This window comes from Castor canadensis, chromosome 3, assembly GCF_047511655.1.
Source record: "Castor canadensis chromosome 3, mCasCan1.hap1v2, whole genome shotgun sequence".
In the NCBI taxonomy this organism is placed as follows: Eukaryota; Metazoa; Chordata; class Mammalia; order Rodentia; family Castoridae; genus Castor; species Castor canadensis.
This window is the reverse complement of record NC_133388.1, coordinates 30,222,287-30,250,128: the sequence shown is the minus strand read 5'-3', so window position 1 is coordinate 30,250,128 and position 27,842 is coordinate 30,222,287. Positions and strand designations below refer to the sequence as shown.

At 49.7% G+C, this 27,842-nt stretch overlaps 2 protein-coding genes across 2 annotated transcripts in view; one reads left to right on the top strand and one right to left on the bottom strand.

Moving 5' to 3' along the window:
- Positions 1–4,251: 4,251 nt before the first annotated feature.
- On the bottom strand, positions 4,252–13,558 carry Zdhhc22 (zDHHC palmitoyltransferase 22). Its single transcript, XM_020180972.2, has 3 exons — positions 13,420–13,558; positions 11,123–11,662; positions 4,252–6,847 (listed from the first exon to the last, which is right to left on the bottom strand). The coding sequence occupies exons 2-3, from the start codon at positions 11,646–11,648 to the stop codon at positions 6,582–6,584; spliced, it is 792 nt and encodes a 263-aa protein (XP_020036561.1). The 5' UTR covers positions 11,649–11,662; positions 13,420–13,558; the 3' UTR covers positions 4,252–6,581.
- Tmem63c (transmembrane protein 63C) overlaps positions 13,408–27,842 on the top strand; it is a 105,321-nt gene continuing 90,886 nt past the window's right edge. Inside the window, exon 1 of the mRNA XM_074067471.1 lies at positions 13,408–13,544. The gene's annotated coding sequence lies outside the window, so the exon portion shown is untranslated. The remainder of the gene's footprint in view (positions 13,545–27,842) is intronic.

The following is a 27,842-nucleotide window of genomic DNA, read 5'->3' as shown; positions in this document are numbered from 1 at the left end:
CTCGCCCACAGTCCCTAATCTGGGAAGGTCCTGGCATGCCTGCTTTCACCTGCAGAGGCATTGTGAGCAGCTGACAGTCAGTTCTAGGACACAGCATCTGAGAGGTCCCCTCTCTCCACTCACCAGGGTCCATTACATAGTTGGTGCCCAATATGTGTGTTGAATTAACGAGTGAAATTTGACTCCTGGGAATTTGTTGGTTGTCTACAATAGATCACAACAGAAAGAGAGTCTAGTATTTGGGTGACCAGGACAGACTGCACGCAGCAGGCTTTGTGGGTTTGAAGCCCAGCTCTGCCACTTACTAGCTGAGAGGCCTGAGCAAGTTACACAGCCTCTCTGTGCCCCTGGCTCTTTACCTGGAAAACGGTGTTGTAATAGCACTGACTTCTTAATGCTGCTCTGAGGAATAAAAGAGAATACAGGTGGAGTGGGGGAGTGGGAAGGAACTAGTAGGTAGTGACGCTCAGTAGGTGTTAGTCATTGTCCCTCCTAGTAGGAGGGTTACTGCATCAGAAATATCAGCACCCTAGTCCATGCCAGATACTGAGGGAGCCAAAGGATCCCACAATCTCCATTCCTGCCTTCCAAGGGTGGGCAGTGCAGTTGAGAGACAAACCCACAGGGGGATCTGAGCCACAGAGGGGAGTGGAGTTTGTGCAGGAGTTTCCTCAGGGCTGGATCAGTTAAGGAAAGGCCCTGTGGAGAGGCCTATGCTAAAGCAGGGGACTGTGGGGCCACCAGGTCAGAGGGATGCAGGAGGTACTGACTTGCAGCCCTTTCAATTCTACTCCCACTCCCAAACATCATGATAGTAGGAAGGCCTCCTTCTATTTGCTGAGGCTGTGTAGGAAGGCGAGGATGGTGGGACCTCCCACAGGACCCTCTTTGGGTGCAGGAAGTCAAAGGATCTCTGGTGGTTTCAGCTGAACTCAGAGACTTTAGGGAGTATGGCCTGATGACAGAATCTCCAACTGTGGCTGCAGGACGCATCCTCACATCCCATTGCTCCCAAACAGACCTGCAATTCCCAAAAATCCCTGGCCCCTCTACCTCTGTGTGTCCCTCCTTCTTCCACCCCACCCCAGCCCTCCTTGTCTGCCTGGCCCGCTCCTATTCATCTTGCCTGATCCAGATGTCACCTCCTCCACGAAGCCTGCCAGTCCACCCATGGTGAGGAGAGTGCTCCTCTCCAGGCTCCTGTAGCGGCTTGTCCTCCCATTGGGCTTACTCATGCTGCCGAATCACAACTGTCTGTGATTTGTCCTCTTCTCCATGAGCTCCCTGAGTTCTCATTCATCTTTGCTTTCCTGGTTCCTGGCATCATGCCTGGCATAGAGTTAGCGTCGGTGAAAGTTTGAGGAATGAGTGGAATAGCTGCACCAGCACCATGCACAGTGTGTGTGTGTGTGTGTGTGTGTGTGTGTGTGTGTGGCGGGGGGTGGGGCAACGAGGGAAGAAACAGCAAGTTGAGCTGTTCCCAGACACCTCCCACAACCCCCCTGGCCGGCTCTCCCAGTTGGGGAGCAGGTCCAAGGCTCTGCCTCACCTCCAAAGCACTCAAATAAGGCAGAAGTAAGTATGGTGTTCCTTTTCCCCCTGCACAAGAGGCGCCTCTCAATTATCTCTGTGGGGATGCCCAGGGCAGGGCAGGAGGGGGATGAGGGGTTCTCTCACAAGCAATGAGGCCACTCAGAGGACCCAGAGCATCTGGAGTACCAAATACATGGACCATGGCAAGCAAGGGCAGTTACGATGTTCCTAGGGAAGGAGACTTGTTCCTGGGACCTAAAGGTTGACTTATCTCTCTCTCTCTCTCTCTCTCTCTCTCTCTCTCTCTCTCTCTCTCTCTCTCTCTCTCCCCTCCCTCCCTCTCTCCCTCTCTTTTTCCCTCCTTTTCTCCTCTACTTCCTCCCTCCCCTCCTCCTTCCCCTCTCTCTCCTGAGACAGGGTCTCACTATGCACCCCAGGCTGCCCTTGGCTCTAGATCATCCTGCCTCAGGCTCCCAAGTGCTGGAATTACAAGAGTGTACTACCATACCTGGCAGTAGACCAACTTGTTATAGCAGAAGAGACATCAATGCTTCTCAAGGTTGCCCTCTTCCCAAAGCTTCTTGGGCTCCTAAAGCCTAGAGTGAGGCAGTTCATACTTTGCCTGCTCCAACACTGGGACATGGGACAAATCAGGGTAGCCACTTTCTAGATGGGAATATTGAGGCACTGGGGAGCCAGTGTCTTGTTCCAACCCCGTAGAGGCCAGAGGACCCATGACTTCTGCCATCACAAGTAGATGGCACTATCACAGGTTTGGAGGGTCAGAGAATTGTACTCAATGTGCGGCCTGCAGATGTACCCTGAGTCCCTCCACACAAGGTGGCAGAGCTGTTAGTTAAGAATGATACCATCAGTTGCCAACAGATGAGCCAATGACAGAGCTGAGTGTTTCAGGTGGAAGCACCATGATCTTTTCCCTATTCCAGTGCTCTTGTCAGACTGTTCATTTTTTGTTTTGACAGTCCTGAAGTTCAAACTCAGTGCCTCACGATTGCTAGGCAGGTGCTCTACCACTTGAGCCACTCCATCCGTTCTTTTTTGTGTGGGGTTTTTCAAGGTAGGCTCTCTCTAATGATTTACCTGGGCTGGCTTTGAACTGTGATCCTCCTGCTCTCTGCCTCCTGAGTAGCTAGGATTACAGATGTGAGCCACTAGCACTTGGCTCAGACTTTCCTTTGAGGTTACCCTACCCACTGTGTCTCAACATTTACAACTGTCTCCCCAGAACATCTCAGGTAATGTCTCATGTCTGAGAAGTACTTCTGACATCCCTTGCTTCCTTATAGCCCACACTCTGGTCCCCACCCAGACCCTTGTTACATCTCTCTCAGACATAGCATTTGTATGTTATCGGGTCCTTCAACCTTGTTTCGCCCACTTCTTCAGTCTCCAAGGTTCCACTTTCTGAAATCTAGCCCCAATCTTGCCACTCCCTGGATCCAGTCTTCAGTGGTTCCCTGTTGCCTATCAAACTGTGGCAGAGCCCTTAACTTGGCATTCAAAGGATCTGAATTTCCAGCTTTAACTCCTCACTCCCTGTGATGTTCACTCTGCTCCAACGCTCCAGATCTGTTCCTCCTACCTAGAAAGCCCTCCAGTCCTCCCATCTGTTGAAATCTCACCCAGCCTTCCAGACCTCTACACACATACCTCCTCCTCCCGTCCTGACAGCTTGGATGCACTCTCTCCTTCCCCTGAGCACTCCCAGGGTACATCATGGGAATTAATGATGTGGAAAATGCATATGAGAACAAACCCTGCACATTCAGTCAGTCAGTAATTGTTGAATACCTACTGTGTGCTTAGCAACTCTAGGCATCAAGGATATAAGTGAAAAGGGCAGGTGTGGTGTCTGCCTATGGAGTGTAGACAGCCCATGCTCTAGAACACACTAAGTTAGCCACAGGCCCACTCATTGAGGAGCACATCTAGGGACTAGCTTGCTGGTTGCCTGTTGGTGAGTGTTTAGGGAATGCAGACCAGCACAACTTGGTCTAAGATGAAAGTTCTCCACAGTCCACATAGAATCAGCCTTTGCACTTGTGTTCCCCATCAGTCCAGGCCTGCAGGTCTCTGGGATGTTCCACAGGCCATGTCCATTCACCTGCTTGGGGCCCACTCCCTCAGGGTGCCACACCCTCCTGACTGCCCCCAGGGCTGGCAGCCTAAGGTCTCTGGCAATCACAGGGGCTGAGAGGACAGGGCCTCCAGGATAGTCAGCTGGCCATGATGGAAGAGCAGATGGACTCTTCTCTTCATTCTCTTCCCCACCTGCCCTCTGACACAGAGAAAAGAATGGGAAGGGAAGGGGAGGGAAGTTTCTAGGTAAGACATTCCATTCGTAGTTTCTATGGGTCCACAGACCCCAGTTCTGTAGACCTGCTACAGACCAGGGCTGATATTCACATTTTTTCCACTACACAGCACAGCCCTGACCAATCACAGTGGATCCTGGGCAGGAGCAGGACCCAGGATTGCTAGATTGTTGAGTATGCACAGGGTCCCTAGCTAGGGACAGTGCAGGTGGGTTACTCAGGGAGTCTGGGCCATGGTTATTTACCAATTAGGGCAGAAGTATTCTTTCTTCTTTTAAACATTCAAATAACTAGTGTTTAAAATTTGAAAGGTTAGTGTGATGGTGTACTCCAGCCCCACTAGCCCTCCTACCCACCACAGAGCTCACACAATCGTATCAAATCCAATTCAATACCGCATATTTTATTAATGTTTTTCATGAACAACAGAGGCCCATGTACACAAACGTTACTCAAGCATCTCACCTGGCAACCTCCCCAAGTAGCTGACCTCCCGCTGGTCCCTATTTTTTCCCCTTCTGGGACATGGCAGGGCTGGCTCCCAAGCTTGTACTCCAGGGTCAAGACAGAGACAAAGCCTGAGTTGTCTCCCTCCCTGCTCCACTCCCACAGCTGAAGTGTGGCCAGAATTGGGAGTGAGGATGCTCCCAATAGGTACTCCACTAAAGAAGCCTGGGCTCTCTTCAGCCTCCCTGCCACATCCTTCTCTTCCAAGTGACCTGCCCTCCTGACCACCAAGATGGCGGAGCAACCATTTGTCAGAGGGTGGGAGTCAATGCCCTTGATACCACGGATCTAGTCGTCCTGTTTAATACTGCGTTGGCTCATAGTTGGTGCTTGATAAATGTAGATGGGATGAATGAATGGATGACTGAAAGACTGAATTCCGGAGAGAGAAGTATGAGCAGTCAAGCTATTACTACATTAGCCCTCTAGGGGGCGTGAAGGCAGGACAAGGGTAAAATCCTCCCAAGCTCTGCTTAAGGATTCCTGATGCTGTGCAGCAATGGTTTGGGTCACCATGATCATCCACTGGACCCTGCAGGACATAGGCTTCAGCCCTGATACCTATATGGATGTCAGATTGGCCTTGGGACCCAGTCAGGATGGGGCACTTGTGTTGTCCCCACTCCCTCATATGCCCCAGGGGTCTGGTCTCCTGGGTCCCAGAACACAGAGTAATGCCTCCATCCAGAGCCAGTCACCTGGGCAGGGATGGTCTGGCAATCATGCTCTCATCTTCTGCTCATTCCCATCCCCCAGCCTTTCCCTCAGTCTGCTCCCTCAGGGCTGAGCATGACCTTCAGGCTTTTCTCTCCTCATAGCTAGCCCCACCTGACTCTGACACTGCTCCATCTCCGTGTTCACAAATGCTAGTCTTCAGCCCCTATTAACATCTAGGTAGTCCTCTCCTTGGTGCGAAGTAGCTGGGTTGGGTCCCAAACGTCTGCATCATGATTTTTAGACCCCTCCCCGCTATGCCCTCCATGAAAGCAAATAGCTCCCAGGCATCTCTGCAGTTCTGAACCTTGGGTTTAGCAGTGACAAAGAGGATACAGGAATCTTGGAGTGGGAAGGGATCTCTAAGCTTACCTAGAAAAGGCTGTGCAAGAATCCCTTGCACAGCATGCCTGAAAGCTAACTGCCAGGAGCCTGCTAGCATATCTCCAGTGATAAAACACTTACTACTCTTTCAGGTAGCATTCAAATTTTGAACAGCTGTTCCTACTAGAACGTACTTTATACAGGGCCTAAATGAACTCATTTGCCCCGCCCCCTCCCAACTTCCCCTTCCCTAAGCCTTTTTCTTCTGTGTTCATAATAATACTGATTTCTATCACCACCCTCTCTCTTTCTCACACACATACACACACAACCACACAAGTCCCCTTCTATACGGTTATATGGGGTTATACAGTCACACACCTCCCTCATTTATCAGCAACTCCTCCTCTTCCTTACCTTCCCAACATCTAGCAAAAACCCAGAGGCTGGAGACCAAAGAGAGAGGCCAGAGGAGTGCCAGAGAAAGGGAATATCTGGCTAGGCCCTGGCCTGCAGTGCCCACCTGAGGCAGGGTGAACAGAGGACAGCATCTGGAAATACCAGGCTATTAGTTGCTGTCTCCAGAGAAAGGGCCTTGAAACTTGAGTGGGCAGCAAGTTCCTGTACTCTTTGTCCCCTTACTGCTCACCATCCCATGGAGGGGATGAGGACACATATCCACCCTTCCCATCTTCCCTAGCAGTTGACAAGGTTGACATGGTTACCTCTCACATGTGGTCATTGTAAACATTTGCCAGCCTCCAGTTCCTGGGAGCTCACAGCAGCAGCAAGGATCCACTCCTCATTGACAACGTGAGGAGAAGGGCTCTAGCAGAAGCAGTGACGGCGTGAGACATGATAGAGGGACCGGTCAAGCAGAGGCAGAAAGAAGGGCTCGGAAGAAGAAACAGAAGCAGAGATAGCCTGACAGCAGCTACCTGGTTGGCTGATAAGGAGCCTAGCACTGCCTGGGTGGCCTTTTTTTTTTTTTCTCTCAGTCACAATCCACCAGGTGATGCTGTTCTCTATGGGCTGAAGACCCCCGGGGTGGTAGGAGGACCTTAGCAGCCCGAGGTTGTAGTGGGTCATAGGTAGAGACAAGGGTGCTGTGGTTCTATGTTCAGAAGTAATCGAGACACAGAGAGAAATGATGGCAGTGCCTGCCTGCTACTTGTCCTGCTGCTTAGAGCTCTCACTTCCGACATTGAACATGGGGACCAGCAGGCCCAGCAGCCACCTCTTTCCGAAGACCTCCTGTAAGTTCTTGCGCCAGGGCCGGGCACTCACTGTCACCCCCTTTCGAACCTGGTGGCGAGTCTGCCCCCGGAGGATCAACAGCAGCTGGTGGCAACAGAAGCCAGCGCAGGCCAGGCCAACAGCAAACCAGAGGTAAAGCATGAGGATGACGAACATTTCAGAACCGAGGACAGCTCCTGCGGGGGAGGGGAGACACCAGAACCACTTTACACTCAGGCCACGTACAGAAGCGCAATCCCGGCCGGCGCTTTCCGCTGGGAGGCGAGGAGATTAATGAGATGGGTGCTATATTTTGTAGCAATCTCAGAGCTGCTGCCAGGGAGAGGAGGATGAACTAGTTGCCCCAACTTTTCCTTAGTGCCAATGGCTCCTGGGGCGAGGAAGGAGAACTGGGGACCTGGGAAGATGGGAAGAAAGCTGGGTGAGCTCAACAAGGGGAGCTCCCAGCTTCTCTGAATCAGCCCTAGGAGCTGTGCACATTTCCCTAGAGGCAGAAATGCCCATTTCCTTCTCTGGTTTCTCTTTCCTGGCTGGAAACAGGGAGAAGGTGGGTTTCTCTGGAGGACAGAGAGGTGAGTTGAGGACCCTAGGGAGGGAGCCAGTGCCTGGGCAGCTGTCTTGACTGCAGCGCCATCTCCCTGTGGGGCTAGGTGCACTGTCTGGGAGGACTCTGGAAAGTGACAGCATGATGGAGAACAGGACCTAATCATCAGGAAGAACAAGTCACGAGCTCAGCCTCAAGGGCAGCGCAGAGAGCCAACTTAGAGAATAATTTAGTCATTAATGTTAACAAGCGGACAGCATGACCACCAGAACACTCAGCCAGAGCTGGCCTGTCATTTGGAGCTAGCTAAAGCTGGAAGAAGTCCCCAAGGTCATCAGTTGAGCCTCCTACTGTGGGACAGCACCTCCCTCCCCTAAACCAGTCTAAAACAAGCACTTCCTATGACTGGTTTTAAATATCCACTTAGTAAGAGATCCCACACATTCCCTCAGAGTTTTGGGGGCGGGGGAGGTTAGTCTATATTATGTTTGAATCTCCCAGCTGTGTGGATTTGCACAAGTTTCTTAACCTCTTTAAGTTTTGGTTTGCTCATCTCCAAAATGGGTATAACAATAATGATTTTTTTCTTTCTTTTTTTTTTTTTTGTAGTACTGGGGCTTGAACTCAGGGCTTACACCTTGAGATACTCCACCAGCCCTTTTTTTGTGACAGGTTTGTTTGAGATAGGCTCTCACGAACTATTTGCTCAGGCTGGCATTGAACCAAGATCCTCCTGATCTCTGCCCCCTGAGTAGCTAGGATTACAGGTGTGAGCTACCAGTGACCTGCTGATAGCAAGTCTTTCTTTGCAAAGTTGAAGGTAAACAGATCTCATTGCCCAGGAGATAGAAATTTCACTCCAGCTGCATTTAGAGCGGCCCTCCACTGGTATAGTGACAGCAATGGGACAGGCTCACATTGCCCTGTGCCATCCCCTGACCCACTTCTTCCTTGTCAGCACAGATTAGCTCGGACAGCTGCATACAAGATGGAGGATCCTGGGGCCAGGTACCTTTCTGGCTGGAGGAATGCTGATGGGCAGAGATAGACATGGAGCTGTGTTGTGAGAACATCAGAGCTGTCAAGCTCAGACCTGCCTTGCAACTCAGCCCCAGGACCAAGCCTGAGCAGATGGAAGCTGTTTCCCACAGGCTATTTTCTGCCTCTAAATCAAGGTATGAGGAAAAGACCTTGTGGCCTTTCCCTGTCTCCATGCAGCAGCTATAAAGGGCTATTCTGGGGATCTGCTTTCTCTCAAAATATTTGAAGTTACCTAGCCTGGCTGCTTTAGTTGTTCTCAATGTTAATAATAGCTCCACTTCTTTTAGAAAATCATAGAATTTTCTTATAGGGCCTGAAAGAACACACCATTCAATCTTCCCTGCCTCCTGGCCCCCATCAGCCACCTGTAACACCTTTGAGAGATCATTGCCCAGCATCCTCTTTAACACAGCCAGGGACGGGAAGCTCCCCCTCTCAGAGAGGCTCATTCATTGTGAAGCAAGACCAGAGAGCTAGGGTGAGCTTTGGAGGCAACGGTTTGGAGTCCAAAGCTGTACGACTCCACCTAGCAACTTCACCTGGCTGAACCTTTGGTTCTTGCTTTAAAAATGATATGAAAATTACCTGCTTCATAGGACGAACAAAATGAGACGTACCCAGTGGGGCACATAATAGATGCTCAGCAAACATCGATCCCCTTTCCCTTGTACTGGACCCTCCCATTGCACCTAACCACTGGTCTACTCATCTGAAAGCCATGACGTGTCAGATGATGTAATCTCCATTCTCCAGATAAGAAGGAGGTTTAGAGAGGTGACACAAACTATACTGGTCCCACAAAGCCAGAGAAAGGACAAGTTGCAAAGACTGATTAGTGAGCCTCTCCCTCTGGCATTAGCTGAAGGCCTAGATCAGCGGTCACTTTCACTTTAGAACCCACCCTGACACTTTTAGTTCTCACCACCCCCACTCACTGGTATCCCATGCTCTGGCAGCAGAGCTGACTCAGGGGAGGTACCAGAGTTGGGGATAGCTCAATTCCTAGTAAACAACTTGTGCCTTCATAACTCCCTCCTGCCACCTCTCTTCCTGAGCAGGCAAGAGAGGGAGGATGGACTAGGAGTCAGGAAGAAGAGATATGAAGGAAGAAGTGGAATAGAGGGGTTATGTGGGGTAAAGAGGGGAAGGGTTGGGGAAGGCAGAGGTGAAGAGTCAGCAAGGAGGAAGAGGAGATAGGAGAGCTGGAGATGAGAAATCTTGACCTCCTTACCCTAGGGAGTATGGTGAAGGATATTGGGGTTCATCCTGATGCTGGATGGCTCTGTTCTCCCTCAAATCAAAGCAAGAGCCTCTTCTTCCTTTCTCTCTTATCTCCCAAACCTAGCACATATGGACAAGCCTCAAGCACAGACTTAAATCAAACCATTTCAAGATCCTCCTTCTGGAACCACTCATGAAGCTACTTGGAAAAGGATGTGTAATCAGGTTCTTTGGCTCTTCTCATCCCTCCACCTGTCCTTGCTCACACTCCACCCCCCAGCCCGCCCACCTACCCTCCCCCATCCTGATTATTTTGGTTCTGGCAGCCATCTATGCTAGCACCGATATCCAGAAGGCCCAAGAGCTCTGAGTTCTGGGCCCAGCTCAGCCACCATCCGTCCGGGCATCCCCCATGGCTGGGTCCTCCCTGGGCCTCTGTGATCCCACTGACAAATGGCACAATAGTTCTATGCTCAGGAAGAACAGGACTCTAACAACTACTGAGACTGAAATGATGGCTCCCTCAGAGTAGAGAAAAAATTTTATAAATGTCCAGCCCAGGCCAGTCCAGGTGCATCAAGGAATCTGGGCTCTCGTAGGAAGTAGCTGTCTTTCTTTGTCTCTGGAAGATCAGTGTGTTTGGGAACATGTTCTACTCCCTGTGCTGGGAAGAGCACTGGACTGTGGTTTACGACCTGGGGCCAGGCCAGAGACTGCCACCCAGTAGTAAGATAGTAGGCAGACCATTTATTCCTATCTAAGTCTCTGTTCCTTCATTTGAGAAATAGAGTTCACAATGACACACCCCCACACATTTGTGCACACTACCAACTACAGGAACCAAATTGGCCATGGTCAAAAATCAAGGTGGGAAAGGAGCAGAAGGAAATGATGCAGGGGCAAATTTCAAAGCCAGGTAAAGGAGTAAGAACTGCCACCAAGAGCCAAATTGTCTCCCAGGGCCAGGAACCAGGGAGCATTCCTTGAGGGTGCCCAGCTGGGCACCAATGTTATGACCCACATGCCTGACTCCCGCACGTGTCAAAGTGTTTTAGAGGGTCAGATCCCACACCAGGTCCAAGCTCTTTATTATGGATATGGATCCATTAAATATGGCAGCATCTCTAACCAGAGTGCGCCCTGCTCTAAGCCACTTTCAGGCTGCAGAAGTCTGGTGGGGTCAAACCTAGTGGGTGGGAGGATAGGGCTTTGCCTTCGCTGAACATGGCCTGGTGTCAAGTTCAATCTTACTGCAGTTGGCAGGTAAGACCTCTGCAGGGCATTCCGTGGGGAATGTGTGAACAAGACTGGGGTCCAGGCAGAGGAAAGTCATAGCATGGAGGAATGTGCCTACTACTGAGCAGATATGTGGCCTGGATACCACAATTCTACCACAGTATGCTAGATGACAGCAGGAAGGGAAGGTTGTCAGATAAAATAGAGCTAATTTGAATTTTAGAATAACAGTGTATTCTTTTAGTATTAGTATGTCTCATATGGTATTGAGATATAATTATACTAAATAACTTATCTGGCATTTTAATTTCGCTGGGGTTTCTGTGGTTTCTTTTTGCTAAATCTGCCAGTCCTTGGGGTTGGCCTGGGAAGTCTTGTTTACAGAACTTGCCTGCCAAGGGTCACTCACCAGAGAAGAACTGGCTGATGGAGGTGGGCAGAAGCGTGAGGAAGGCCAGGGGGTGAGCGAAGGAGATGGAAAGGACAGCGGAGATGTAGGCCACGCCGGCCACCATGGAGTAGAGGCAGGCCAGGGAGGTGTAGAGACAGAACAGGACAAAGTTGCGCATGTTCCTGCTGCCGATGCAGTTGCCGGTGAAGAAACAGTGATGGTCGTGCCTCAGCGTGACTCGGGCGCACACTCGACAGAAGTGGGTGCTGGGCGGGGAGCACTGAGCCTTCCTGGACGAGGTCCCCTGGCAGGCGCCCAAGTCGTCGGGGGAGTTCTGGATGACCAGAACATAATTGCCCAGGGCATTTGCAGAGAGGAACAGGAAGAGCGCCCCGTGGAGCAGGGCAGGTGAGAAGAGCGGGGCGGCCGCGGGGTCTTCGTGCATGCTGGGCAGGAAGAGGAAGAGCTGCAGAACGAAGGTCACCAGGGAGATGCACAGGAAGTATGCGGGGGCCACCACGTTGAGCAGCCGAAGAGCCAGCATTTTCGATTACATTCCTATGGGGTACAAGAGTAGAGAAAGTCTTACTGGTGTTTAGGGGGCGCCCTCGTGCGCTCCTCGCATGTCAGGGGTCCAGAGGGCTGTGCGCAAATGTAAGCTCCTAACCCCTGCCCCTAGGGTCACTCCTCCTTGGGAAGCAGGTGAGACCTAGAGAGGCAGGCCCTCAGACTGATAGTGACCTTGGTGCCCTGGATAGAGGAACGAAGTCAGGCACAAGGAGCGAGGGACTTGTTTGCTTGCAGTCTGTAAGTGTTGTGAGTGGGGAGTAGGATGGGGGGGCTGAGTGATAGGGTTGTGTCCCTCAAAGCCGTGGAAATGAGTTTAGGTTCAGGATATCTGAAGAAAGCCAAGAATTTGGGGTGGGGGCAGAAAGAACCACTTGAGTGACCGGAAATCCTGCTTCACCTCTCCTTCCTCTGCCCCGTAACCCCCTTCTTGAGCAATATTCAGGGACCTCACCTGTTACCCAAGGCACATTTGTAGATACTGGGGGGAGGAGGTGTTTCCCTGTGTGTGTAACTCTGTATACGTAATCTGTGCGCATCTGGGTATCTGTATTTTTGTGTGTATCTGTGTGTACACACGCAGCTACTGCAACCTGGCTTTTTATTTAAAAAAATCAATTAAAAGATCGATATATGCACACGAGCCGGATGAGGTGGGGGAGGCGCAAGGGGTCGGTCCTGCTCAGCCGATTTTTGTGGCGCTGGCAGCCCTGGCTATTTGCGAAGAGTGTTTTCATTGAAGGAATGAAATTAAAATGTCCCCTTCACGCCCTCCTTCCGCTCGAGACACCCAAACAATCCCCGTGGCGCGGAAAGAAACCCTTTCCATGCCAACAAGCCAGCCCCGGGCGGATGAGTGAATTCTTGACCAGCCTTTCCTGGAATCTGCACCCCACCCGCCGTCGCCCCCACCGCCCAGCCCCAACCCCCAAAGCCCGTGTTCCTGCCCAACTTCGGAAGCCACAGGGAAATAGGACTTGTGCGCGGGAGAGAACTTTTCCGGGGTCTAAGGAATCAGCCAGGGGGAGGCGTGAGAAAAGTTCTGGGAAGGCGACTGCGCCCAGGATGGACGGATTCTGGGGAGCCTCGGTCCAGGATGTCCCGTCGGGACTGAGGAACTGGTCACCTTGTAATCCTTTTTGCAGGTGACAGTGATAAAACACACACACACACACACACACACACACACACACACACACACCAATCCCCAGGGACCCGTGGCCGCCAGGGGAGCTCAGGCCTCTCTCTGCCGCTGGGGTGCAGCGCAGGGCGAGCCTGAGGGGTGGTCGCTGGGGACTCGGCGCCGCCCCTAGCCATGCGCCCCCAGAGGCTGCTGCGGTGCTGCCCACCCCAGAGAGCCCTCGGTCCAGGGCTCCGGAGAAGCAAGTGTCTTCCCCGCGCCAGTCGCCAGGGGGGCGCGGGAGCAGCCTCCAGATGCGCCGCGGCGCAGGAAAGGCAGAGGACAGGGGCTGGGGGAGTGAGGGGCGCTCAGCGGGCGGCCGCAGTCCGGCCCCGCACTGGAGAAGCCATAGCCGAGAGCGCCCCCGCCGCCCTGGGCGCGGGGAGCTGTCCGTTCAGCACTGGCGCCTGCCTCGCGGGCCGCGGAGGGCGGCACAACGAGCCCTGCCCAGGCGGGCAGCGCGGGCGATCGTCGGCTCCTCGGCCACTGCCTCCGGACGCCCGGGAAGCCGCCACTCGTGCCACCGCCGCCTCCGCACCACCGCAGAGGGGTGGGGAAATGAACTCACCGAGCTCTGGTCGCCGATAAGAGGAGCCCTGGACGCCGGCTCTCGCCCTCCCCAAGGCTGCAAAGTTGTGGGTTCGGCCCGGCTGGCTCGCAGCCTTCTCACGCTTCGCTTCGGGGACTGGGCAGGTAGCGGGGTAGTGGGAGGAGGGAGCGGGCAGCTGCCGCCCTCCCTCTTGGGCGCCAGCGAGTGGGGGCCAGGAGGCGGCGAGGAGGATGGCAGCTGGGCACCCCCCAGCCCCGCCATCCCTCCCTCCTCTCCTGGGGGCGGGGCTCTGGCCACCGGTTCGGCATTGTGGACTTGCCCCCCACATCCCCGCCCTTCTCGGTTCCCCTTGAGCGGGTTAGGGCGCCTGCCTGACTTCAAAGCCTGTTCCAACTGGGAGATGGGGATTCAGCTCTGATGTAGATGCTCCAGCCATCACCCGGCCCTTCTCCCAGCTTCCTGGCTGTGACCAATTACCTTCCCTGCTGTAGGCTTGGATGGAAGGAAACCTGGGGGTTTGAGAGCTCAGCATATGAGGGCAACACCCTTAAGATCAGCGTTATCTCCTCAGAAGAACTAAAGGATTAAGGACCAGGACCATGAGCCTGTCTGCCTGGCTTTGAATAGCCACCATCCATTACGGTGTGATCTTACATTCCCGTGTCCTCATCTGTAGAGTAGAGGAGTGAGTGTCAATTGGCAATAGACCATAAAACCCTTAATCAGAGCCTGCTGTGGTGAGCTCTGTCTGGGTTTTAGATCAGCGTGATGGACATCACAGATTGGGCAGTTCCTGTGTACCAGGCACTGTGCTAAGCCTTTTGTATGAGGCAGTTTCATTCATCCTGTCCCAATATCTGAGAAACTGGATGAGCCCCATTCTAGGGACGAGAACATTGGGACTAGAGGAGCTCTGTCACATGCCCAGTGTCATAGAGCAGGTGAGTGACAGAGCTTGGATCTAAACGTGGTTTTAGCACAGAGGCTTCAGTTCTCAGCTTCTATACACCCCAACATCACCCTGGAATTCAAGAACATCTTTGGTTTGGGGGAGGGGAGGACAACAGGGGTTTTATCCAGACACAGGGCTAGAACCTGGAGCTTTTGCTTAGGGCCTCACCCCTATCTCCCAGTTCCTTCCCCCTTCCTCTACCTGGATGCCACAATTCTCAGGTGGGTGCTGTGAGGCACCAACAGGGTGGCAACACCAGTATGTGTCAAAGGGGGAGGGGCGCTTAGAACCTGAATTACTGCAGGGATGTTGGTGCCTTTGCTAGTCTCAGTTTCCTGGCCATCATATTCCCTAGCTCCACTCGTCTGGGTGCAGGCAAACACAATAAATAAATGCTTACTGCTTTCTCCACTGGTTGATTAAAACAAGAGCAGTCCCTTGAAGTGAGGGCTATATGCTGATCACTCAGCCTCTATTTTTGAATCATCAGACAATGTTTTCTCTATTTTATCCGCATACATAAAAATAAAAAATGGGGCCAGGAAACCTTTTCATGTTCTGGAAAGATCTTATATACAAGTAGAAGAACAGCATGCCGGGAGGTGACCTCTGAGAATCTGGTAGCCTTGTGAGTTGCGGTGACCCCAGGACAGACACGAGGAAGCACAAGTGGCCTTTTTCCTTTCAGAGTAGCTTTGTGTCACAGGCCCAGCTGTCTGCGCCTCCTTCCCAAGCTCTGCCAGCCTCTCACGCTGGCTTGGGAGGGAGGGAAACCCGGAGTGCTTGGTTTTGGCCATATTGATTGAAGGTCTCCATTCCTTAAATACCTTGAGAATCTGGTGGTATTTCTAATTTTATTTTGCATATGGGTGTGTGGTGGGAAGGTGTGTGTCTGAATTTGTGAGAGGGGAAGAAAGAGAGAGAGAGAAGCCAGGCGAACGTGGGAAGATGTCAGTGGGGGAAGGGAGTAGTGAGCCAGGAGGGAGAAGGAGATCCAGCCGTGCAGACACAAATGGACAGGATGATTATTTATTTAGAAATGTAGCTTTTCAACGGAAAAGGGCATTAAAACCAGAGATCTACATCTGCTGGTTCCTCTCCCCCATAAGGAGTGGAGAGAGAGGCAGAGCAGCCTTATTTCACTAAAATTGCTGCTTAGCTCTGACAAAATCAATAGAGACATCAATTGGAGATTTTCTGGCCCCATCAAAGTTAAGCAGAGTAAGAACGAACACTTTATTGCCACTTACCAGCTGTGTGAACTTGAGCAAGTCATTTAACCTCTCTGTTATCTGATTTTCATCCGTAAAATGGGAATAATGATGTTATTTGCTCTGATTATGACCAATAAAATGGGTAATGTAATTTAAGTGCCTTGGTCCCAACAGGAGATAGGACCATATTATCTTCTTCTAACCTCCTATCTCTCTTCTGGGCTCTTATCTTTATCTACAGCACTGTCTTCTCCTTATAATTAAAACAAAAACTCCTGCCCTATATTGGAAATACTGGGGGGTCTTATCTGACTTGCCCAAAGTAGATCTGAGTAAAAGTGTATTGACTTATGAATTGATACTGGTCTCTCTCTGAAAGGAAAAGCTATATCTGAGGTCTTCGGAATGTCTGGTGAGGACACATTTGTCATTGATCTTGCGTCCCACTGCTACCCACCCTGACTATAGTCTCATTCTCCATAAACAGTGTCAGGAAATAATTTACAAACCACATTCTCCATCCCCCCTGTCATATATTCTCACAGTTAAACCATGACTGTGCCTGCAGGCAGTCCCAAGGGGGCAGGGACAAAGATAAGCATCTGATTGCTGCTGAGTACTTTCCTGCAGATATGTGCCATAAATGTTGCTATTTAGTGGTGCCATCTGAGTAAAATGAAGTCTCTTCCAAGTGGCAATCATTCCATTTTCCTATGAAATGTAGTAGCCAAAGGAAGAAAGCCCATGAAGCAAGCAGCTTCTCTCTTAGGTGAGGGATCCCAGTGTGTGTCAGGCCTGCAGCTTCCAAATACTTTGGTGGAGACCATTCCAAGATACAAGGACCTGCAGCAAAAGCTGATGGGGCTTTGTTTCCTTCGTTGTTATGTTTTTAGTTCAGATGGATCAGGGTGACTGTAGGCTGGGGTCTCAAGGTTAACTGGTGCTCTGAAATTAACATTGTAATAGACATTCTCAGACTGGAAGTTCTTTACTGCTCCCAGCGAAGTATAGCCAGGGGCAACCACAAAGTGCTTACCAAACCTCCGAAGGCTTAATAAGATGCCATCCCTGCCTGCCTGGATTCAGAAAACATATATGTGTAAAACTCATCTTAGCCAACAGAATTGGATTATCACAGAATTTCTATTTGGAGGTGGTAATTTACTTTGCCAACACTGTCTTCCTTCTAACAACAATTACATTACTTTGATGTTATAAAGTGCCTTGCAGATAAAAAGTACCTTTACAAAATTAAAATTTCATTCCATGAGTCTCTCAACAGCCCCATAAACCAGCTGGGGGGAGAAGAATTAAACCCATTTTTCTTATGTAGAAACTGAGGTTCAGTGATTTGCTACATGTTGGTTTATAAGCCTTGCCTATGTCCAATTTAACAAATGATTAGACAGGAAGATCTCACTGGTACTTCTTTTTTGGAACATGCCGCTTGCATAGAGGAAGCAGGTGTGTACCCAAATCCTCAGAGTAAAGACCCACGTGATCTGACTTTATCTAAAGCTGCTCTACTCTTCACCCTGCTATGCATTGGCCCCAGCAGCACCTGTCACCATCTGACATAGTATACATTAATCTGTTCACTGTTTGTCTTTCTCCACTAGGATTTGAACTCTTCTGGTCCCTACTGTATCCCAAGGCATATGATAGTGTCTGGTACACAGTAGATGCTCAATTAATAGCTCAATTAACACTAGCTGAATGAATGGATAACTACACTGGGCACAGGTAAACATGTAAACCTGCAGCACATTCATCAGATGTCATCAAGCCCTCTACTCCTGGCAGTGCTAGAGCGGGTGTATGTGATTGAGAACGGGGGTCCTCAGCATCCCAACCCACATGTCAAGGTAAAAACAGCAGATAGGTAAAAATGTCATCCTGTGGGTGACAGGTAATCCCAGCAGTCTCCCTGGTGATTGATGGCTCAGGGTGGAAATCTTGGCTTAGCTTGGAAAAGCCCTCTTTGCAGTACTCAGGCTGTGGAAGAAGGAATGCAATCTTTTCCCAATTAGCCAGAGTTTCCAGGGACCACTTAGGCAGCCATGGTAGGGATGCCGGTGCCTATGGACCAGCGTGCAGCTCTGAGGTGGGGGTGGCAGCTGGGCTAATTGGCCCTTTCTGTTTTACAGCATGCAGGAGGCAGAGGTGTAGGAGTAGAGGAGGTACAGGAGAGAGAGAAAAGGAGGGAAGCAGAGAGCAAAAGGGAGAAGTGGGAAAAGGAGAAGAAAGGAAAGGAAAAGAGAGGGGAGGGGAGGGGAGGGGAAGGGAGGGGAGAAAAGGAAAGGAAGCAGGGAGAAAGAGCTCTTGTCTGACACACGGTACGGTGGTTTGTCTTCATGCTGGAGGAAGCTCTAGAGGCACAGGGGGAGTCACCTATCTCTGCTGACAGTCTACAATGCCAGGTATCTAGGATGGGAGGAAGGACCAAGGCAATGAGGTCACCATGGCCTTTGGCTGTGGATATGTTGTCATTGTCAAAGAGCAACACAGTCCTCATATTCCTGGCCTATCCTGCTTCCTTTCCTTGTCCCCAGCAGAGATGGCCCAGGGCACAGGAGAGAGGCAGTGTGATCTGATGAAAAAAGCCCAACATTTTGGTGTCCACTGACCTGGATTTGAATCTCTATATTCCCCTTCACTTGCTGTGTCCCCTTGAGCAAGTTCCTTAGCCTCTCTGAAGCTCAAATTCCCTCTCCATTAAATGGAATTTTTAGCTAACTTGCGGAGTTCATCATGAATTTTAAGCAGCAAAAACATCACTTCACTAGCACCGATACAGACCCCAGAGACCACCGCCACTCAATTTTACTGCTGCACAGTTCTCACTTTATGGTGTCCATACACTTATTTTCTTGTTTGTTACTTCCCATCTATCAACCCCAAGGTTGGGGACTCACCTGGAAGCTTAGCCTATACCCAACACAGTGTCTGGCACAGAGGGAGCTCAGTAAATAATTGAATAAACAAATTATAAATAGACATAATTATAAATAAATAATAAATTATATCTCAATACCTGACCTTTACAATACAAGTTTAGGGGAGCAATGGATAAAAGGAATTCAACTAAAGATTCCTATTTCCTGACTCCTATTGTGTGCCAGGCCAATGGCAGATCAGGTGCCTGCATAATGATTATCTATTTAATCATTACTGTACCCCTGCCTAATGCAGTCAGACTCTGCCGATTTTATACAGGAGAAAACAGAGGCTCAGAGTGGTTAAGAGATTTGCTCAGGGTGCAGACATAAAATCCAGGTCACTTGATTCCAAAGCCTAAGCCTCACACCAGGGCCTGTGTCTCTCACACATCCACTTTCATAGGGATGTAGAAATAAGCAACCTCCTTTCCTTCTGGAGAAGTAGCATAGCATGTTGATGTTAGTCTCTTACACTTTAGTGTGAATTAGCCAATCAGAGCCTTTCCCCCTGAGAAACAGTGTGAAAGAATGGGCTTTTTCCTGGAGGCGAGAAGTGGGATCAAATGGGGGAGCTGAGTTTAAAACAGATCTGTAGTGTGGAATGGAAGTAAAGATAGGACCAGAGGATAAAAAGGGAGGTAAGAGGGCCCAGGGAGCATCCAGAGGCAGGTGCTGGGGTCAGATGTCTACATTCAGATTTCTGCTCCATCAGACACTCACGGTGCAATCTGGAGCAAACCTGTCATCTTTATCCATTTTCTGTTGGCATAGCAAAATACCAGAGACTGGGTGATTTGTAAAGAATAGAGATTCAGGGCTGGCAGAGTGGTTCAAGTGGTAGAATGCCTACCTAGCAAGTGTGAGGCCCTGAGTTCAAACCCTAGTTCCATCAAAAACAAAAGAATAGAGATTTATTTAGCTCATGGTTCTGGAGGCTGGAAAACCCAAGAGCATGGTGCCAGTCTCTGATGAGGGCTTCTTGCTGTATCAAAATACAGTGGAGGGAGGCCTCACGTGGCAAGACAGCCCACACATGCACAACTCACCTTTACAGCAGGACCACTCTCTCAACAACCCATGAATCCATTCATCCACTCATGAGAGCTGATCACCTTCAAAGGTCCTACCTCTCAACACTACTGAGTTCCCAACATGTGAAACTTGGAGGCACATTCAAACCATAACACCATTAACTTCTCTGGGTTCCAGTTCCCTGGTTTGTAAAATGAGTTGATTATACCTCCCGCCTCGTACAGGTGTTGCACAGACTGAGCAAGATGGCCTGCGGAGCGTGTGGAAGAGAGGCCGGCGTAGTAACTCAGTGGTGGTTACTACGGTCAATTCTCATCAGGTTTTATGGCAGAAACCCAAGAAAACACTGATTTAAACTAAGATCCAAGTTTATTTCACTTTCACATAAATGAAGTTTAGCAGAGCCAACTAGGACTAGCGCGTGGCTCTATGCTCATGAGAAACCTAGACTCTTTTTATCTTGTTGTTCCACCTTCCTAAGATGTTGTCTCATGGTTCAGAATGGTTGCTTCTGTCCCAGCCACCATGTCCATATTCCAGTCAGCAAAAAGAAAAGAGGAGAACAGGCCTCTCTCTTTAAGGGCATTTCCTGGAATTTGTACTTAACCCACATGCTTATCTTTCTCCTTGGCCAGAACTTAGCCACATAGCCCCATCTTGTTACAGGCCACCACGTAACCAGCTAGTATTTGTGAATTATATTAAGAATAAGAGAGAGGGAAGTGGATTTTGTGGACAACCTTATACTCTGTGCCTCAGGTCTGAAGCAGGAAATTTTCTGGCACTCCCAGCCTCTGCGAGTCTGGTTCCTCCTTGGTTAAGTTGGGCCACTGCCCTCTGCCCTCTTCTACCCTCCCAGGGGTCTTTGCCCTCCTCTCGGCACTTCCCACAGACAGGTCCAGGAAAGGCAGCTCCAGCCTGCCACAGCCTCGACCCACAAATGAACATGACGGTGAGTGTTAGAGGCGGCTTTGGTCACTGTCCCAGACCATCTGGTAGTTCCATAAGCTCAGAATCTGGCCCTGGATAAAATACAAAAGAGAGAGAGAAAAGACTCACTTTAAATATGTTTTTACTTTTAAAAAACCATATGAGCAACATGTATTTTAAGAAAATACAAAATAATTAATTAAAAGCAAAACCGAAATCTTGTAATCCTACCCAGAGATAAGCATCATTAACATTTGGTGCAAGTCTTTCAATCTTTCATCTCCTCAGATTTTTTCCTCTTAATTACAAATTTGGGCTCACATCTTCAACCTCTTTTATCACCTTAAATTCAGCCATAGCAAGAGGATCCCTCCGTGTTGCTAAATACATTTCCCCAACAAAGCTTTTAATGGATGCTGATAGATCCCTCTTGCAGAAGCGACACAGCTTAGTAGGGATGGGACAAAATTTGGCTTTGACCATTGCATCTGGTCAAAATATGCTCTCTGCCTTTCTTCAGCTTTGGCCTCTGGAAGAATGAATAGCCAAGTTCAGACTTCAGGGTCGTTTCTGGGATTTGATATGTCAGTGAACTTGTAACTGTGATCCATGGTCTTGTGCGCAATGAGCAGTCATTCAGATTTACGGTTACTGATCACTTTCAAACATAGATAACCTTCTAGATGTAGCATGATTAATATCTTCTTTCATACTCTCTTTCTTGAAATTCCACCAGTCAGTTAGCATTTCACTATGCTATAATCACTGGAGATTATAAACGCTGTCCCTTTTATGTGAAATAATTAAGAGCTTTTGTGTTTAGCTATAGAAGGGAACATATTGACAACTAATATAAATACTGAGGAAGCATGTGGGATAGATACGTATAAAAACACTCTACAAGGCAACAATAAAACATTAAAATAACATGAAGTGGAATAATAAACATTACGATTTATCACAGTTTCATCCCAGTAGAATTGTTTGAGATAATAACATTCACAACACTAAACAAAGTAGCTTTCAAAACTGTATTCAAAATTTTAGTTAGTTTATTGTATTTAGACTATAAGTCTTTTTTTTAAGGCCCCACTTGAAATTTTTTACATCTTGTAAAGGTAAAAGAAAAACAGAATGCCAACTTAACCAACCTCATAATTTCATAAGGAAGGAAAAGCATAAAATCATATATAATAATCTCCATGGCAAATTATATTTAACTCCACATAAGAAGGACTACACAGTATATGAAGAAGAAATTACCGGAAAATGTGAGCACCCCTCCCCACCCCACCATTTCAGTTGATACAATCTCAGTTTATTAACACAAGCATGTATACTGCCTATCACAGGAGCAATGTAGCAAAGGGCAGTATCGTTCTTGAACTACAATGCTCAAGTGTTCAACATTGACAGTGAAACTCATCGAGAAGGATATTGTCATCACACAAAATCTCTGATACAGTTTTAAACGCAGTCCTTTGTCAAAGACATTTGCTCCATGACAGTGATATTGGGCTGGCATCAGCTGAGTACTCATCTTAACATTTGACCATCTGGCACTGAACCAAAATGTGTATCCAGTGCGACTCTAACTTTAGATTAGTTCCAATTTCTCACTATTATTAGCAACATTGTGATGAATGTCCCAGCACAAACAACTCCATGGGGCCTCTGTGTCTTTGGCTGAATTCCTAGAAGTGGAGTGGCAGGGTCAGAAGAATCCCTGTTGTTGAACCACCTTCAGGAAAAGTTTGTCCCAGCCTCCTTGCGGTAGAGGAGTGGGTAGAGCTTGGATCCTGGCTCCTCCCCAGCTTCCCAAACTGCATTTTCAACCCTGGTGGTGGCTGGCAATTGGATGGTGGAAAGTAGAATCCTCATCTAGCTCCCCATATCCTCCAGGCCCCATTGCTACCATTGCAATTGTGATGTATTGTGTGTTTACCTTGTTTCTAACAACACTGTAGACAGACCCTTTAGGTACTTCTTACTTTTTAATCCTTGCAGTGACAGTACAAAGTAAATATGACTGGTTGGGTGGCCCTGCTTTGAGCCCTAAAGGAGGCCTCCAGGGGCCTGGCCAAGCAGCAGTCGGGAAAGGAAATGTGACCTGCCAAGTTCAGTCCCCATGAACCCAACTGTGCAGCTTCTCTGGGGATAAATCGTGCCCCGAATCCTTCCAGCCTGCATCAGGCTCCAGCCTAAAAGAGGAAGGAAGGAGAAAACAAGTGCCCACTGAGCCCACTCTGCTCTGGGCTTGGCTCTGCCGTGAGCATTTTACGTTCATGCATCTGTGACCAGAGTTTCTTGGTTGTTCTGAAAGAAAATGAGCCCAAGGGAATCGCCTGGGTGCCTGTGTGTAACTCAGACTGAACAGTACCAGGAGCAGGTTGATTGTTGATCATAGACTATCACACCTTGGCCAGTCGATAGTCAGCCCTTGGGGAGATGGGGAAGTATTGACCACATGCCAGGGACTTAACATACATTAGCTCACCTAAGTCTCAAACTGCCAGCTGAGCTAAGAGGAGCCAGCAGCTTAAGGAAATGCCCAAGAGCTCACAGCTAGAAATGGTGAAGAACTCAGATAAGGACCTAGCTTAGAGGAGAAGCCTGGGGCATGTGGATGGAGTGGATGAAAGGATGGATATACTCTACAGGATCTTGGTCAGTGAAACTAGGGGAAACAGACTACTATAGACCCTTGGTGTGAGCCAGGGACTCCCACACAGGAAAGAAGGGGACGCCATGGTGGCAGCGGTCTCTCAGGCAGGAGAAGGTGCATCTAGGGCTGCTTTGTGCAGTTGTTCGGGTTGTGCACTTTATAATTTCAGGGGACATCATTTTCACACTTACTATGTACTTGAGTGATTACTATGACAAGTTTCCAGTAGATGGCAGTAAAGTATCTTGAGTTAAGGGTACCTTTTTGTTTGTGCAAATGCACTGTTTAGGCTGTCAGCAGTGATGGGTGAATCTGTCTAGCAGCCCTCCAAGCTGTTGGGAGGTTGCCTGACAACCCTTCCCTACTTCCTCCCACGGCTGCTTTACTTCAGGGCTTCACACACCCTGCCCAAAGCCTCAGCTCTGGGCTGAGGACTTTGAAGGAGAATGCACTTAGAGACAGAAAGGCCCACCTGCAGCTTTTGTGCCCAAGAAGGTCATATTTACTACCAGAAGCCCTGGGTTCAAGGCCCAGCTCCTGCATTTCCTAATGAGTGACCATGGGCAAGTGACTTCCAGTGTTCTGGGTCCTGACTTTCTCTTCTGAACAGAGTGCAGTATATAATCCATGCCTTTGGATTATATTGTGAGAAACAAATGCTAGCTACGAAGCACCCATGTCCCAGAGGAGTGTCCTCCATTGAGAAAATGCAGAATTCAACCAGCTCAGCCTGGAGGACATACCGCACCGTTGGTGGAGTGGAACACTGCAGACCAGTGGCTCCACCTTTGTCACCCTCCCTGCCCCACCCCAGAGGCATCTTCTCATTGGGAGTTCCTCTCCTGGGCCTCCACCACTGCTCCACCCCCAGGGGAGCATTTTGACCCTTTCAGTCTCTAGCCCAAACTCTCCTATCAGGTGGTTAGTCAACAAATATTTATTGAATATCTACTGTGTGCTGTGTGTTGTGCTAGTCTCTACTCTGAGATTGCTTGGACTCCCATTGGGTCATGAAGTTAACATGACTGTCAGTTTTTTTTAATTTTAATTTTTTGATGCTAGAGATAGAATCCAAGGCCCCATACATGCTAAGCAGGTGCTCTGCTACTGAGCTATATCCCCAGTCCTGCTATCTTGTTTCTGAATCCTACTTCATCCCATTTCTCTGGGATCCTAAGGAGAGAGAGGCCTTGCCCAGGCCTCCCTTTCTAGTTCCAAGACCACTTCATGACTGGACACTATCTTGAACCCCACCATAGTAGATTCCCTCCAAAGTCTAGACCAAGAGCATCTTAGTGGGCTCTCCTCTGCTCTTCTCATCCTGTTGAAATCTAGAACAAACTTACTGTGGGTTTCACTTAAGATCTGATTTGGTTGAGAAGGGACAGGAGACCTAAAGTAGTAGTGGCTTACATGGGATAAGCATGTGTTGCCTCTAATGTAAAGGAATCTCAAAGTTCAGCATTGCAGACCTAATATGGCCACTCTACAATGTCAGGAGGGACACAGGTTCTCTCTACTTTCCAGTTCCCTGAAACTTGAGGGTAGCAGTACAGGGCTGGTCCTGTAGGATCCAGGCTCCTTCTAGTTCATTTACTTACCATTCTTAGTATACAGCTTTCAACTCAGGGTCCAAAATGGCGGTTCAAGGAGGCAGGAAAGAAGGCACAAGCAAGGGCACACCTTCTTCCTCTTAGGCTACTCCTTGGAAGTTACTTATCCTTGCTCTTGCTTCCCATTGCTTGGAACTGAGACACATGACCAAATGTAGGTGTTAAAATAGTTGGGAGGTGAATCTTTAATCCAGGTGGCCCCAAGCCTAGCTAAAAACTGTGATTCTGATTCCTAGGGAACAAGAGGAGGGTGGTTATTGATGAACCATGAGAATTCTCCAGCACATCTTACTTATGGGGTAACATCTCTTGCCTACATGGAACACCTAACCTAGCAGGCTCCTTGGCATGAATTAATTGGGACAATAACCCAGCAACCACAATATCACAAAATAAGAATTACACACATATGATAATGGAGCTCCTTCCTCTCTGCAAATAAAGGACATGTGTGTTCTGTTGTAATTGTCATCACTACCAACAGTCAATATTGTAAACCCAGGCTCTCAGCTGCCCACAGTCTGTCCCTACTAGTCTACCTATAGCATCTCCTCCCCTTGCTCCAAGACAACCCCCGCAGCACTGCTGCTCCCTGTCTAAAGTGGAATCTGGCTCCAGCAATGGCTAGGGAAAGAGTGAGGGGGAGGACCTGTGACAGTGCTGCAGCACAGCAGGGACAGGCGGCGGTTGCCTTGGTGAGCTGGGCAAATAGGTTTCTCTGCTGCTGCTAAATGTATCTTCCTGACCTGCCACCCGCCTTCTCCTTCTCGCTTAGGAGACATCTCAGGAGCTGCAGCTGCTCAGATCCACCTGGTTCCTCACTCTTTCCTTTTAAAATACTCAGGTCCCTGCTGATGACCTCTTCCTGTGAGAGGGGCTTGGAGCTCTCGTCACCATAGGGCGGACGGCATCAACACTGACTGAGCCTCATGCCCGTTTCTCTGTATGCCCTCAGGCTCGCTGTGTACATTTGGTACCTGGGGGCCCCTTCAACAGTCAAGCCACTGAGCCTGAGAACTGCAGGCAGTTGTCCTGGTCACTCAGCTCCTAGGTGGTGGCTCTGGGGCTGGAACCAGCTTTCTGATTCTAAGGTTCAAGATGCCTTTGTATGTTGTCCACCCCTGGTGGAATTGCCATGCTGGGATTTCAAATGCGCTGCCAGGTTGAGGAGGAGACAAAGGGGGCAAGGAAATGTGCATAGCATCGATTGCCCCCACCAACTCTTCAGGGACATGTGTGGAGAAGGAGAGAAAATGTTAGCAGCCACAGCACCTGGCCCACAGGTGCTCTGGATGGTTTCTTGAAACTCAGGAGCCTCAGTTCCTGTCCCCTCGCCCTGTCTGCCCACACGCTTCCAAGACAGCTTCCCCATCAGCCCAAACCTGATCTCCAGGGATCCTTGCTCTGCCCTCTCTCCAATCTCTCCCCAGAAAAATCATCCCAAGGAGGCCAAGGACAAGTGCCTTCAGTTCCCTGCTTCCCAGCCTTCTCTGTTTCAGGTCCACGGTCCTGCCTTCGCCCATCAGTCTCAGGGTATGCTGGGAAATTCCCCAGGCACTCAGGGAGGGGTGCCTTTGCCTTCTAACAAGGCTGCCTGTCTGTGCAGCCCACTCAGCTAACATTCCCCTTGTGGCCTCCCCTCCTGCTCCTCTCAAAATCTGGAAGGAGAGTAGGGGGACGGTGGGAGAACAGTTAAGAGTTAAGGCTACCATGGCCCACCTCCTGTAACAGACCTTGGAGAGCAGTAGTTGGGTGCTGTGGAAGTTTATGTGTGCACACTTGCTCCTACATGAAACACACAAGCAAAGTCCCACTTATCCATGCACAAACACGTGTGCACACACATTCATACACACACGCTAGTTCAAATTCTTCTGGGCCGTGCACTGTATGCTTAGAAGTTTGAGCTCTGGGATCAGACAGACATGCTTTCTTTCATATCCTACACAACTCCCCTCCCCCCCCCCTTTTTTGGCTGTACAGAGATTTGAACTCAGGGCCTTGCACTTGCTAGGCAGGCACTCTACCACTTGAGCCACATCCCAGCCCCTTTTGCTTTTAGTGATTTTTCAGATAGGGTCTTGCGCTTTTTGTTCAAGGGGACTTGTGCCTCCTGCATAGCTGGTATTACAGGAATGGACCACCATGCTCAGTCCCGCATTACACTTACAAACAATTGTTTCTTGCTTTCAGAAGGCCCTGAGACTTGAGCATGCAAAGGTGTCATGAGTACAGCTCTTCTCCCTCCCAGACTCCCAGTCTCTTGCTTCCTCCCCAGGGACAGCCGTTGCTAAGGATTCCTTCTACCTCCTGGAGTCCGTCTGCAAACAGGAGCCTCTAGGGCCATAAGCAGACATGCTGAGCACACCTTCACACACCACTCTGCGTTCTGCTTTCTTATCGACTGCTGATTTCCGTGATTGCTCCATATTCATGTGCACATGGAGCTGTTCTTTTCTAATAGCTTCATAATACCCCGCCGAGCAGCCGCACCATAATTTATGTAATGTGTCTTCCCGAATAAGCGCGGGTGGTTTCCAGCTGTTCCTCTTTTTTGCTGCTACCTGCAGTCTTTCAGCAAATATCCCCATCCCACCCTTTGGTCCACGTGGAGTGCATTTCTATCGGAGCCAGGTATGAATGAGCGGCCGCCTGCGATTCTCCCTTGCTGAATCTGTAGAGGAGGACAGTGAGAGCGCAACCTCACCCAGGCAACGGTGACTAAGTCCTGCGGAAACCCTACAGTGGATAGGCAGTTGGAGGGGGGGTGGGTCGGGGAGTGAGGGCGTGCGGCCAGGGAGGAGCGGATCAGACCCCTCCTCAAGCCCCCAAGGTGAGACGGCAGGGGGTGTCGTCTGCCTAGGTGACTGGGATGGGAGATTCAGGTCCCTGCGTGCTGCAGGAGACACAGGATGTGGGCTGAGAGGGAGACAGCGCGGAGGAGCAGGACTGGCTCCCTCGCTGAGTCATTCCCAGGAGCAGCGAGGGGGGTGTTAGTGGAGGGAGAGAGGAAGGGGGGGAGATGCGAGGAGGGAGAGGAAGGGAGGGAGAGGAAGGGAGGGAGAGGAAGGGAGGGAGAGGAAGGGAGGGAGGAAA